This window comes from Ailuropoda melanoleuca, chromosome 2, assembly GCF_002007445.2.
Source record: "Ailuropoda melanoleuca isolate Jingjing chromosome 2, ASM200744v2, whole genome shotgun sequence".
Classification (NCBI taxonomy): Eukaryota; Metazoa; Chordata; class Mammalia; order Carnivora; family Ursidae; genus Ailuropoda; species Ailuropoda melanoleuca.
Genome location: NC_048219.1, coordinates 33,860,461 through 33,874,994, shown reverse-complemented (window position 1 = coordinate 33,874,994; position 14,534 = coordinate 33,860,461). Strand labels below are relative to the sequence as shown.

The 14,534-nt window shown below is 44.1% G+C and overlaps 1 protein-coding gene across 3 annotated transcripts in view; it reads right to left on the bottom strand.

Moving 5' to 3' along the window:
* Positions 1-14,534, bottom strand: part of FGGY (FGGY carbohydrate kinase domain containing) — a 414,009-nt gene that overhangs the window by 28,542 nt on the left and 370,933 nt on the right. The window contains exon 15 of one of the 3 annotated variants that reach the window (XM_034653413.1): positions 9,000-9,051. The exons of the other annotated variants lie outside the window; for them this stretch is intronic. Within the exon in view, the coding sequence (XP_034509304.1) occupies positions 9,000-9,051 (52 nt within the window). The remainder of the gene's footprint in view (positions 1-8,999; positions 9,052-14,534) is intronic. 3 annotated transcript variants of the gene reach the window in all.

Sequence of the window (14,534 nt, the reverse complement as noted above, 5' to 3'; positions counted from 1 at the left end):
CACAATATATTTGAAGTTCCCTGGGGTTGAGGGAAGGGTCCTGAAGAGGAAAGTCCCCAGTGAATGGTGACACCAAAAAGCTTGCTTCTTTCTCTGACTCACTACCTGGAGTTTTCATCCTACAAGACAGTTTAATGAAGGCAGTAGCTCGAGAAGATGAATGCTTACACATTTGTTATGTCTGGCAAGAAAGGATCAGCGGAATAGTCTGTATACTACAAGGCATGTTTATCACATCAACTAGCTATAAGATGGGGAAGCCGAGAGCAGGGTCCCAAGGGAATGGGACATGGGAAAGAGAAGTGTGGCTAGAGGGAGCTGGAGGCAAGAAAGTTCTCTACAGCCTTTCAGCTCTTAAGGAGTGGGAGACAACTAGATCCCAGAGGGCTTTTGAAGTATTTTTTCCTTTTGCCCAATGATCATCCTACCCTTTTCCCCTGGCCCCCTTCCACCCTCCCTCTCTCCTTTCCATCTTCCCTCCCCTCCCTTCATATGTATTTATTGAACATCTACCATGTACCAATTACTATTTTAGGCTCTGGCAGTCACTGGTGAACAAAATCAGCATGGTCCCTGCCCCTGGGAAGCTTAGAGCCTTATAGGGCAGACAGACAGTAAACAAATATTCCACCAAATATCTGTAATCACGCATTACAGTAAGTGCTATGAGGCAGAAGGACAAGGGGATATATAACATGCTGTGTGAGGAACACTAGCTTAGATGGGGGTGGGGGGCGGTCAGGGGATCCTTCTCTCCGAAAGTGACATTTAAACTCACAGCTGAAGGAAGAGGAAGACCTAAGTCAAGAAAAATATGTGTGTGTGTGTGTGTGTGTGTGTGTGTGTGTGTGTGTGTAGGAAGCATTACAGCCAAGGGACTAAAAGAAATAATAACAATGATGATAAAAGCAATACGTAAGACTTACTGAATAGTTACTATGTGCCAGTCACTACTCTAAACATCTGATAACGATTTATTCATTTAACCCTCACAACAACACTGCAAGGCAATTTACCATTATTGTGCCCATTTTTCAGATAAGGAAAAGAAGGTCCAGAGAAGTGAAGGAGCCTGCCCATCACATAGCGAGAGGGCAGAGAAACCTAGATAAAACTCAGGTAATCTGGCTCTAGGAAAGGAAGACCTGGGGAGCTAAGGAAATGAAGGAAAAGACAGTGAGGCTGAGCTGTAGCAATTGCAGGGGTGGAGGGAGAGGGTGCAGCCAGCCACTCAGGTGCCATCTGTTCTAGAATTTTTCCTAAATTCGATGGTGGAAGCCCACTCCAGGGGTCTTGGGGGGGTGAGCCTGACCTTTTCCCTGGCCCTGTCTGGTTGCAGTGGGGAGGCAGCCTGGAGCAGGCACCCAGCTGGGGGAACAGGGCAGGAGTCCAGGTGAGGGTAACAGGGGTTTGCATCAAGTACCCTGTTACATAACTAACCAACTAGCTGAGCTTCTCAGTGCTTTCCTTCCCTCTCTTAGCTCTGTCCCCACCGCTTTCTCTGTTCCTGCCCCTCCTAGCAGCAGGCAGGGACCCTGTGGCAAGACCCCGCTCCTGCTCCATTTGCCAAGCTGCAGATCGACTCTGGCATTCCATCACCTTCTCTACCTTCCTGCCTCCCCGACTCAGGATCCTTTTCTCCCTCGCCTGTGTGCCTGTGGCGAGGGAGCAGCTGCCGGTATCTAGAACCCAGCTGTTCTCCCAACTTCTCACAAGTGTTTCTTAGCGTCAATGCTTCTAATTAGTTAAAATAGGAAGGGGGGTGGTAAACAGAGGAGCAAAAGAGAGACCTAATTTTAGCTGTAGCCAAAAGGACTTTCCCTCAAATACACTGTGATCTCAAAATACTTAGCTAAGCGCATATGGACGCGGTGGGGGGAGGATTTGAAGAGCTACAGAAGGCACATTCAAAGCCAAACGGGCCAGCCCCTGCCTTCCCAGAACGTAGGACTGGATGGGAGAGGAAGGCGATGCCAACAGACTGAATCCCTCCCCTGTGCCAGGCGCTGTGCGAGCGTGTCGTGCGCATCCACTCGGCAATGCCTTTCCTCTCCCCAGCCGGAGGACGCTGCAGGGGCTAGGATCACCCTCACTTTACACAGTACGGAACTGAGGCTCTGTGGGGATGACGGCGTTTTGTCTAAGATGACACGGCTGACCAGACAGCCAGGATTTAAACCTGGGTCTCTCTGACTTCAAAGTGCCTAGCGAGAGCAAGACCGGGTCTCAAACTGAGGACAGATCGAGGGAACTGGGCGGACTGCTGTAACGGAGATGCAGGGCAAAGCATCAGGACGAAAACCCAGAGGGATGCTGCCTCTCAGAACGTTTAGTGGCATTACTGTAGAAACTGGCACGGGTCACTCGGGGTCTCGACGTTCTCCACTCCTGACCCCGCTTCCAGCCCTCACAAAATGTCAGGAGCAATTTACAGGTAGATAGATCATTTGGTGAATGCCCCCCCCACCTTTCACTACGGCAAAAAACAAAACAAAAACAAAAACCAAAAAAAAAAAAAAAAAAAACCAAAAACCAAAACCCCCCCACAAAAAGCACCACTGCTTTCTGCAATCAAAGGAGATGCCTTTTGGCAAAAGAATCTGAAATGGCTAATCCCACCCCCCACCCCCAGGCTGCCTTCCTAAGGTTGTGGTGGAATCTGGGCTCCTTCAGAAACGGGCCACCTGGTAGGACTCATCACGTCAACTTCCTTCATCTCCTTCAAGCTTAAAAGGCCTCTTCACTGGGAAGCTCCCCAGTGAGGTTTTCCAAGCACATCTGGAGACTTTCCACAATAGGCCTTTGAAGCGGCCTGAAGTATTCCGGGAAGCCCGGCTCGCTGGGCTGAGGTTTAAAGAGCAGAAGCCCACATTTATTTTTCTTTCCCGCCTTCTTTGACAAAACTCCCCCCAGCGGTTTGTGGGCACTTGCAAAGCGGCCCTGATTTTCAGCTTACTACTTTTAGGGCTGAAGTCTTAAAGAAAAACAACAAGAAAGCACATTCTAAGGAAGCACTGATACCATAAAGATCTGTTTCTGTGTTTGGCTCCTCAGCCAGACTCTGAGTCGTGCCTTAGTCATCGTTGTCGCAGGAGGAAAATGAACTATGGACCGAGACAGACTCACTCCATCACTCAGCATGGGTGACATTTTGTCAAGTCACTCAGACTTTCAGATTGGTGAAGGGAGTCGATAGTCCCTGCCGTGTGTGGAGTGCCAATGGTTATGTGAGGTGGGGTGAGAGTCGGCCAAGGACTTTATCAGGCCTGTGCTGTCCCCCAGCCAGGATCACTCTCACTCAAACCAGCTAGCCCCTACCCATTTCCTACAATGACTCAGGTGATGGTTTCCTCTTCTGGAAATGTTTTACCTTTCTCTTGCCCAGTTCTGGTACATGGCTTTTTTTTTTTAATTTAAATTCAATTAGCCAAGGTATAGTACATCATTAGTTTTTGATATAATGTTCAATGATTCATTAGTTGTATATAACACCCAGTGATCATTACATCACGTGCCTTCCTTAATGCCCATTGCTCAGTTACCCCATCCCCCCACAGTACAGGGCTTCTATGCTTCAGCACGTCCCTAACCTCTAATCCATAGTCTGAGGTTTTTTCCATTTTCAGTGTCTGCCCACCATGCCCTCTACCACTGGAACAATGTAGACACACACTGTTTTCTTGTTCATTGTTGTATCTCCTTACTGAGCACAGTGCTTGGTACATTGATGTGCTCAGTGAATATTAACTGATTAATTAATTAATTTAACACATATTTATTAAGCACCTACTCCAAGCAGGGTACTTATTCTAGCTACTGAAGATACAGCAGTGAGTAAGACATAGACTCTGCTTTTCTATGCTTTACCTCCTGGTATGGAAAGTCAGGAAATAGGTTAAGGAAGGTGCCTGGGTGGCTCAGTTGGTTAAGCAACTGCCTTCGGCTCAGGTCATGATCCTGGAGTCCCTGGATCGAGTCCTGCATCGGGCTCCCTACTCAGCAGGGAGTCTGCTTCTCCCTCTGACCCTCCCCACTCTCGTGCTCTCTCTCCCTCTCATTCTCTCCTTCACAAATATACAAACAAAAAATCTTAAAAAAAAAAAAAAAAGGAACTACATTATGGAGATAGACACTTGGCCCCTGAACACTGCAGGGGTTAGAGGCGCCAACCCCCTACACAGTTGAAAATCAGCATATAACCTTTGACTCCCCCAAAACTTAACTACTAATAGCCTACTGGTGACTAAAAGCCTTAGTGATAACATACACAGTCAATTTATGCATATTTTATATATGCATTATATACTGTGTTCTTACAATAACAGAAGAAAATGTTAAGAAAATCATAAAGAGAAAATACACTTACATTAATGTATTCATTCAAAAAAATCCACACAGAAGTGGACCTTCCCAGGTAATACCTGTGTTGTTCAAGGGTTGACTGTATAGAAGGATTTCTGGTGATAGCTGTAACATGTAAAAACATTAGAAATCCTTACTCCCTTCCTTCCAACAAGAAAAAAGCTAAGGAATGGAAAATCACTGATCTTTCTTGGATCAACTGGAGAACTGAGGTTGCAGGGCAAGCCACCACCCTGAAATCTGGAGAGACGAGAATCCAGACAGTAACACTTGAGATCTTATCTAGAGCAGAAGACACTGGAACAACAAACTGGTAAGGGAAATTCAGTGATAATTTTGAAGTGCTAGGGACGAGCATGAGACTGAGAAACTTAGGGGCCACAGTCTTAGTGGGAGGCCCACACTGGCATGGGTTTTACTGCCAAGAACCCACAGGATCTCACTGTGAAGAGGCAAGAATGATTCCCTCTTGACTCCAGCAGGGGGAGAAAAAGGCTAAATGCGGTGAAGTAAGCCAGAGTCTAGCATAGTCTAGCTTTCCTGTCTCACTGAGGAGGGAGGAAAAAAGGCAAGAAACATTAGTGAAGGTCACTAAAAGCTAAGATTTAATCAAAAGATCATAGAGTGCTTTCCCTTCCCCACACCTTAAAACTATATCAACAGGGCTCCAGTATAATATGTTATGGCAATAAGAACTACAAGACACAGCCTCCATCTAAGGAGAAGCTCCTAGGGAAGCTCAAAGAAAAGAAATGATAAAAAGATTTAAAAAATATAAAAAATATAAAAAGCAGAAATTAATTAAACCGAACACTGGAAAATGACAGAGAAAATGAATGAAACCAAAAGCTGTTTCTTTAAAAAGACCAGTGAAACTGATACATTTTAGCCAGGCTAACCAAGATAAAAAGAGAAAAAGCACAAATTACTAATACTAGAAATTAAAGAGAGGTCATCACTATTGATCTTATAGATATTAATCAGATAATATAAGAATCCTATGAGCAACTCTGTGTCCACAAATTTGATAAGTTAAATGCAATGCTTATTTCTTTATGCAAATAATCAAAATTCACACAAGGAGAAATAGATAATCTGAAGAGAGCTGTATCTATTAAAGAAATTAATAATTAATTACCTTCCAAAAACAAAGTACCAGGTCCAGAAGGCTCCATAGTGAATTCTACCAAATATTTAAGGAAAAAATTATACCAGTTCTTTATTTCCTCCTCCAGGAAAATGGAAGCAGAGAGAGACATCCTAACTCATTTTGAGGTCAGCATTAGTCTAGTACCCAAACCAGATAAGGACATTACAAGAAAGGAAAACCAAAAACCAATGTCTCTCATGAATAGATGTAAAAATCATCAACAGCAAATAAATCCAACTACAAATAAAAAGAACAACACCCACAGCTAAGTGGGATTTATTCCAGGTATGCAAGGATGGTTCAACATTCAAAAATCAATAATGTAATTCATCACATCCACAGATTAAAGAATACAAATCACATAATCATATTCATAGATGCAGAAAAAGAATTTGATAAAATACACACCTTAAAGTTCATTCTTTGCACTATAATGTTCAACAGGTTTTTTTTTTTTTTAAAGATTTAATTTATTTATTTGTCAGAGATAGAAAGCACAAGCAGGGGGAGCAGCAGGCAGAAGGAGAAGCAGGCTCCCTGCTGAGCAAGGAGCCTGATGCAGGGCTCGATCCCAGGACCATGGGGTCATGATCCAAGCTGAAGGCAGATGCTTAACTGACTGAGCCACCCAGGCATCCCCAATGGTTTTAACAAATGTACAAGGTCACATATTCACAATGACAGTATCATGATAGTTTCACCCCTCCCCCCAAAATCCCTGTGCCTCACCTATTTAATCCTACCCCTACTCTCCCTGAGCCTTTGGCAACCTCTGATCTTTTTACTGCCCCAATGATTTTTGCCTTTTCCAGAATGCCACATAAGTGGAATCATGCAATATGTAACCTACAGTGGAACATGCTGTATGTGACAAGCAATCCAACTGTATTACGAATGTATGAAACAATCTCACTGAAGGCTGTGGCAGATAAAGGTGACCTAAGTAACTTTGGAAATGAGACAAATTTGTAAAACTGAAGGTAAAAGAGACTGCACCTCAGCTCTGTACACCCGTTGATAAAGCTGTAGTGCACAGAGGGATGGGTTAGCAATTCTGGTATTTCTACACTTGTATCCTGGAACTGGACAATTACAATTAAGGAAATGTAGGGTGGATGGCAGGAGCCAGGTCTCTCACTGTCTGAGTGGGAACTTATAGATAAGCAAGAGAGGGAGGCTAGGATGACCCGTGTGGTAAGAGATTATGGCTGGAGATAAAGTAAACTCATGGTTGGCTTCAAGTAGACAGAGATAATTGCATATATACATATTTATAGATATGGGTATACACACTGATTAGAACACACAGAGGTATTGGCAGGGAGGATCTAGAAGCAACAACATCTCAATAGGAATGAGCACACTTAGTGCCCAGATCTTGGTTTCTGAGCTCATTCTCCAATAAAAAGAATCAGGGCTCCTTGGAGAAGTGGCTGATTCTAGTGCTGGGGCAGGAAATAGACAAAATGAGCTTGGAGGATCTTGTAGTGTCAGAAAGGAAGGAATTAATGAAAAAGAACACACACAGTGAGGGGTCATTTCAGAGAGATAAAGGATCCAACTGAGGAGTTCCAATGGCCAAAACTAAAAAAACTGAGGCACAGAATAAAGTAGTACTGGATTATCGCCCCAAATATCACATAAATATCTATGAGTTCACACTGCTCTAAAGAAATTGAATGAATAAATGAATGAATGAATGAATGAGTGAGAAATGTCCCATGCAGAAGAATTCCAAATTTACGTAGATATTTCACCCTTAAGGAAGTGCAGCATAACTTCCTTATGTGTGGGCTGCACATAGTGACTTCTTCCAAAGAGTACAGGGAAAGAGGAAAAATTAAGTAATTCTACAGTGGAAAAAGTTGGCAAACATTCTCTCACCTAGATGATCAAAGACTCAATACTGATGGGGATAAGTCCTGTTGATAGTATATATCTTGGTATAATGTGATAAGAATGGCACTTTGTCTCTGTGGTCTTCTTCCCCAAAAACCTTAACTCTGGCTGAATCATGAGAAAAATACCAGACAAATTCCAACCAAGGAGCATTCTACACAATATCTGACCAGTATTCCTCAAAATGGTCAAGGTCATCAAAAACCAGAGAAGCTTAAGGAGACATGATGACTGAATGTAATGTGATATTCTGGATGAGATCCTGGAACAGAAAAAGGCCATTAGGTAAAAACTTAAAAATCTGAAAAAAGTAGGAACATTAGCTAATAATGTACCGCTTACTGTTCCACTCGTCATAACATAACCTAAGATGGTAACAATAAGGGAAACATGTCACTGTTAAGGGAAACTGGGATGGGGTTTATAAAAATTATAATCCCACAATTTTTCTGTAAATAAAAAAAACTGTTCTAAAAACTAAAGCTGTTAAAATAATATATATGCATGTACATATATACACATACATATATATTATGTCAGGTGGTTCTGTGTCCTAGAAGGAAAGGGCAAGTTGGGCGAGGACGATGGATGATGAGGATGGGGATGGGGAAGGCAGTCTGGGCGGGTGGCCAGCAACAGAGTTTCTCGGATAAAATGATCTGAAATGATATCTGCTAAAGCGATACCTGAGCAGAGATGGGAAGGAAATGAGGGAGGGAACTGTAAATACCTAGGGAAAGAGAATTCCATGCAGAGGGAACTGGAAGTGTGAAAGCCCTGAGGTTAGGGGTGTGTTCAGTTCACACAAAGAAAAGAAAGAAGCCAGGCAGGTGGAGTGGCCTGGGGCAGGAGCACAGGAGCAGGTGATGGAGTCAGAAAGGGGGTAGGCAACTGGCCAGGAGGGCCTTATAAGCCATAGGAAGAAGCACGAAGCAAGTGAATCAGTAAATAAGATGAATGGAAACTCTTTATCTTGAAATTTATTCTAGGCATTCCAGACTTTTTTCTTTTTAATTTAAATAAAGGGTCACCATAATACACCTCCCTGCACCCCTCCCCCACCACGAGAACACACACAAATATTCTTTCATAACAATGCCAAAACTTTTTCGCCTGCAATTATTCTGACAAAGCCCTCTAGTCTCGGAGAAGCTGTCTAAGGCATGCCATCTCCTCTCTGAAACAAAATCTCAGACGATTTCTAGGCAGGCAAAGTGAAATGAAGGCTTGGGGCCAACTCTTCACATAATTCAATTTAAAAAGAAACTTACATATGCCTGAAATCTTTAGATAATGGAAAGAAAAGTGGATTTTCCTCTCTTCGTTATTAAAGTAATTGGCTCAAACTCTCATTTCATTTTGTACTTGTAGGCACAACCCAGAGTCTGTAATTAGTTTCAAACCACCAAAGTAGAAACAGAATAAAACCTCAGCTAACTGAAGGACCATTTTTCCTTGACATACTTGGCTTTCGATGGCTACAGGCAAAAGGCACCAATCCAAAAAGTAAGCTTATGACTGGGACTTGTTTAAAAAACAAAATAACTTGCAAAGTATGTCTTGGGTGAATCCCATATGAGATCCTTACCAGCCACCTTCTCCATCTCTACTCCTAGTCCTGCGCCAACAGAGACAGAATCCTGGATGAGGACAAAAACACCACTTGTCAGAGGACAGCCCACTAGGCTCATCACTTGTGCGCCAAGGTAGGCACAAGAACTCTCACCAATAAAGATGAAATCAAAAACACCTTTCTGTGAACTTTCCTTTAACCAGAAATGTACATAAAGGCATTCTTCTGCTGAGCACGGGAGTAAAACGTGGCTCTCTCAGTAGTGGGGACTCCGTCTTGGAATATCTTGATCTATTTAAGGGTAATTGGTGCCACACTCAATCACTAGACACGTCTTTGGGGAGTTAACCCCTCTGAACCTCAATTTTTCCATCTGTAGAATGATACCTATGCTATCTTCCTAAGAAGCCCTTATCAAGAGTAAATGAAATAATGTCCTAGAACAGGGTCTAGCTTATAATAAGTGACTGATATGTGTTGCTTTCTTTCTTTCTTTCTTTCTTTCTTTCTTTCTTTCTTTCTTACTTTCTTTCTTTCTTTCTTTCAGATTTATTTATTATTCTAGAGAGAGACGGGGCAGCGGGATGAGGGAGAGAGAATCTTTTTTTTTTTTTTTAAAGATTTTATTTATTTATTCGACAGAGATAGAGACAGCCAGCGAGAGAGGGAACACAAGTAGGGGGAGTGGGAGAGGAAGAAGCAGGCTCATAGCGGAGGAGCCTGATGTGGGGCTCGATCCCATAACGCCGGGATCACGCCCTGAGCCGAAGGCAGACGCTTAACCGCTGTGCCACCCAGGCGCCCCGAGAATCTTTTTTTTTTAAATATTTTTTTATTTTAATGTTTATTATGTTAGTCACCATACAGTACATCCCTGGTTTCTGATGTAAAGTTCGATGATTCATTAGTTGTGTATAACACCCAGTGCACCACGCAATACGTGCCCTCCTTACTACCCATCACCAGTCTATCCCATTCCCCCACCCCCCTCCCCTCTGAGGCCCTCAGTTTGTTTCTCATAGTCCATAGTCTCTCATGTTTCATTCCCCCTTCTGATTACCCCCCCTTTCTTTATCCCTTTCTTCCCCTACCGATCATCCTAGTTCTTATGTTCCATAGATGAGAGAAATCATATGATAATTGTCTTTCTCTGCTTGACTTATTTCACTTAGCATTATCTCCTCCAGTGCCGTCCATGTTGCAGCAAATGTTGAGAATTCGTTCTTTCTGATAGCTGAGTAATATTCCATTGTATATATGGACCACAGCTTCTTAATCCAGTCATCTGTTGAAGGGCATCTCGGCTCCTTCCATGATTTGGCTATTGTGGACAATGCAGCTATGAACATTGGGGTGCATATGGCCCTTCTCTTTACTACGTCTGTATCTTTGGGGTAAACACCCAGTAGTGCAATGGCTGGGTCATAGGGTAGTTCAATTTTTAACTTTTTAAGGGACCTCCACACTGTTTTCCAGAGTGGCTGTACCAACTTGCATTCCCACCAACAATGTAGGAGGGATCCCCTTTCTCCACATCCTCTCCAACAATTGTTGTTTCTTGCCTTGTCTATCTTTGCCATTCTAACTGGCGTAAGGTGGTATCTCAGTGTGGTTTTGATTTGAATTTCCCTGATGGCTAATGATTTTGAACATTTTTTCATGTGTCTGTTAGCCATTTGTATGTCTTCATTGGAAAAGTGTCTGTTCATATCTTCTGCCCATTTTATGATTTGTTTATTTGTTTCTCGTGTATTGAGTTTGAGAAGTTCTTTGTAGATCTTGGATACCAGTCCTTTATCTGTGGTGTCCTTTGCAAATATATTCTCCCATTCCGTGGGCTGTCTCTTAGTTTTTTTGACTGTTTCCTTGGCTGTGCAGAAGCTCTTTATCCTGATAAAGTCCCATAAGTTCATTTTATCTTTTATTTCTCTTGCCTTTGGAGATGTGTCGTGAAAAAGGTTGCTCTGGCCGATGTCATAGAAGTTGTTGCCTATGTTCTCCTCTAGAATTTTGATGGATTCCTGTCTCACATTGAGGTCTTTCATCCATTTGGAGTTTATTTTTGTGTATGGTGTTGAGAGAGTGGTCAAGTTTCATTCTTTTGCATGTAGCTGTCCAATTTTCCCAGCACCATTTATTGAAGAGACTGTCTTAAGCAGACTCCTTGCTGAGCACGGAGCCCACATGGGGTTCGATCTCATGATCTGAGATCCTGACCTGAGGCGAAAACACGAGTCAGACACTTGACACACTGCCACTCAGGCGCCCCTGGGTGTTGCTTTCTTTTATAACCATGCTTCTATAGCCTGTATTTGTACCCGACATGGATCTGGTAAATAGCTGTCTCCTGATAAATGCTGAATACGTAGCTGTCGGAATGAACTATCTCACCAGTGATACTTTCTGTAACGTCATGACGTCAGAACGATACTTTCTGTAGTGACACTATGATGCCGATAATCACAGTCATTTACTGAGCGCTTCCTGCTGGTCAGGGGCTGTGACCCATGCTCACACACGTCACTTCCCTGAGTTCTCGCCATCGCCTAGGAAGGCAGGCCTCCTCTGGGCTCCACGTTACACATGGAGAGCTGAAATGAGCCATTTTCTAGGTGGCCCAGCTGGTAAGTAGCAGAACTGCATTTTGAGCCCACACCCTTCTGATTTCAGAGGCCGTGCTCTTAAGGGCTAGGGCACCCTGCGCAGTTATTTTAGAGCATATTTAAAATACAAAAGGCACTTTTGACTTCTTTTGTTAAGAAAGACTCAACTAGGGTGAATGAGGCTTCCTGCGGCTCCCCAGAATAGCCTCATCCAGTTGGACTGGTGGCTGCCAGAAACAAGGAGGACTGGTCGAACTACCGGGCACTGGCCTTGAGGAGGTGGCTGAACAAGTCACTCAGTCCTGTTCTGAGGAGCCAGCGTCAATCTGGGGGGATGCCAGGTGTGCACGTGGGCTGGCAGGGGAGGATCCTGGCTTCTGGGCTGCAGGGTCATCTCGAGTAAAAGAAGTCAAAGTGCCCCAAGGGCAAAGGGAATTATTCCAAGAAAGGGAGCTGGAGGAGTGGCCCCAGGTGCCAGTCCTACAGTGGCAGGAAGCTAAAACCAAGGGCATGGGGAGTGGCCAGGAGCCAGGAGCCAGGGGTGAGGGTCCGGGGTCAGGGGATACAGTGAAAGGTTCTAGCCAGGCTATGGGAGATACCAGGCTGGGGCAAGTCTTCTGACTTCCAACATTTCCCAGGGATTTGCTGGGCTTGTTCCTCTGGGATGTTTCCATTTCTGTGTATTCTCTCTGTGGTTCCTTCCCATGGTGCCCCGATAGGAGCTTCTCTTTTCTAATCCTGCCCCGTGTTCAAGGCCCCCCACACTGGACCATCTCCAGGAAACTGTCCACGCACCCCAGGCCCCTGGTCCATTCTCCCGTCCCACCTCTCCAGATTCATACTCACCTCCATACCCACTCTAAAGAACTTTTGAGTGCTTGCCGCTGTTTCAATAGTTTGATTTTTTCACCCCACTTAGATTGTAATCCTTTCTTGAATAACAGCTGAGATTGTTTTCTTTAATATCAGTTGCAGCATAAAACAAATGTTCTAAAAGCTCCTAGTGACTTTTACTCTGAGGGTTCCCAAATGGAGTGTAAAAATTCCGGGGAGCTCAGGAGTGCCTGGCTGGCTCTGTCAGTTAAGCACACAACTCCTGATCTCGGCTCAGGTCTTGATCTCACAGTCGTGAGTTCGAGCCCCACACTGGGCTCCACACTGTGCGTGGAGCCTACTTAAAAATAATAGTAATAAAAAAAATTCCTGGGAGCTCAGAGGTCGGGAGTGGTTTCTTCTTTTAAACGAAGACAGTAATACCAATCTCATAGAGTTGGTTGATGGATTGATGGATTGAGAGAATGGGTATAAGTCTGCTGAGTTGAAAAGACAATCTGGCAGAAGAGAAGGAAAAGGCAGTTGGAACTGATAGGAGCTTGAGGCAGAAGGAAAAGGAGCTCTATGGGGGAAGGTGAAGAACTGCTAGTGAAACTGATTAAGTCAGTGTGTCCCGTGTGTCAGGCACTGTGCTAGGCGCTTCGGCTATATGATGGACAGGACGCTGGTGAAGAGCAACCGTCCTGGAACCAGGCTACTGGGTTCCAATCCCAGTTCCATCTGCTACCAGCTGTGTGAGCTGTTAAGTTATTTAAAATGCCTATGGCATATTTTCTTCATCTTTAAATTGGGATAATTTAAAGCAGGAGTTGGCAGTTTTTTTTTCTGCAAAGGGCCAGATAGTAAATATTTCAGGGTTTCTGGGACACACAGCTTCTGTTACAACGACTCAACCCTGCAGTTGTAGCATGAAAGCAGCCGTGGACTCTATGTGAGCAAATGGGCGTGACTGTCTTCCCATAAAACATCATTTGCAAAAATGGGCAGTGGGCAAGAATCGGCCCACAGGGAGTGATTTGCCAACCTCTAATACAGAATCTACCTCATGGGGGACAGAGGACTGAAGGGCTGATAAAGCCTATGCTCTCAGAACAGTGCCCGGCACACAGTAACCACTCCACAAAGGTTAGCTGCTATCATTATAATGAACCCGTGCGTTAGGTGCTGGAATGCCCTCTCACATGGAAGAAAACCGAAGTTCAGAAATGATCTCCAGACCTGGCATCTTCTAAGAGTGGCAGGGTCAGACTCAGAGCACACACTTGTGGGACTCTAAAGTCTATAGTCGTCCACTGCGATTTTGGTCAACTTCAAGGATCTTATCAGAACCGAGACCTTATTTCGTAGACCCCAAGGGAAACTTGCGCTTGTCCCATACGTGCAAGTGTTTTGGGACTTGACTTAAACACGGGACACACTGAATGATAGAATCAGTCCTGAGATCCAGATGGGCATTGTCGGAAAGTCCTCAACTTTACTTCCTTTCAGTCCTGATTCCAGTCAGTGGAGAACAGGTGTGGAATCCGTGTTCACTACCCTCTTGGGTGCTTACACAGTCTCAGCCTGCCCTGGCCTCGGTGTCGGTTTCCTATGACACCGGAGGATCAGCTGCCTTTGGGGAGCCCTAATTAAGTGCACAAATAGGGCAGCCTTCCCAAATCCCACATTAGTTCTGCTTTGGAATGCCAGAACTTTCCTACCATGGAAAAATGCTTCATGCCCTGACTCTTAACAAACCCAGCAAGTTCAAATGCATTTCTGGGGTGGTTGGGGGTCAAGAATCCCAAGCTGTTATGTGAGAAGGCAAGGAAAGAAAGGGCTTTTCTTGAAAAGGGGAAACAAAGGGCATGCAGAAATGTCACCAAAATGTCCTGCAAACCCTCTAGCTTGCCCCAAGTTGTTCTTTTGTCTGAAAGCCTTGAAACTGTGATTTATGTAACTCTTTCCTCAGGTCAATGATGGGCTTCTTAAGCCTGAGACGATGAAGCCAATGCCAGCAAAGATTTCTTTCCATATGTCAAACATAGGGAGTAAACAAAGAAAAGAATCCCCATTAAATGGTACAGACTTGGTGCATTTCAAAACTAGCCACCTTTCAGTTTTATCACTATTT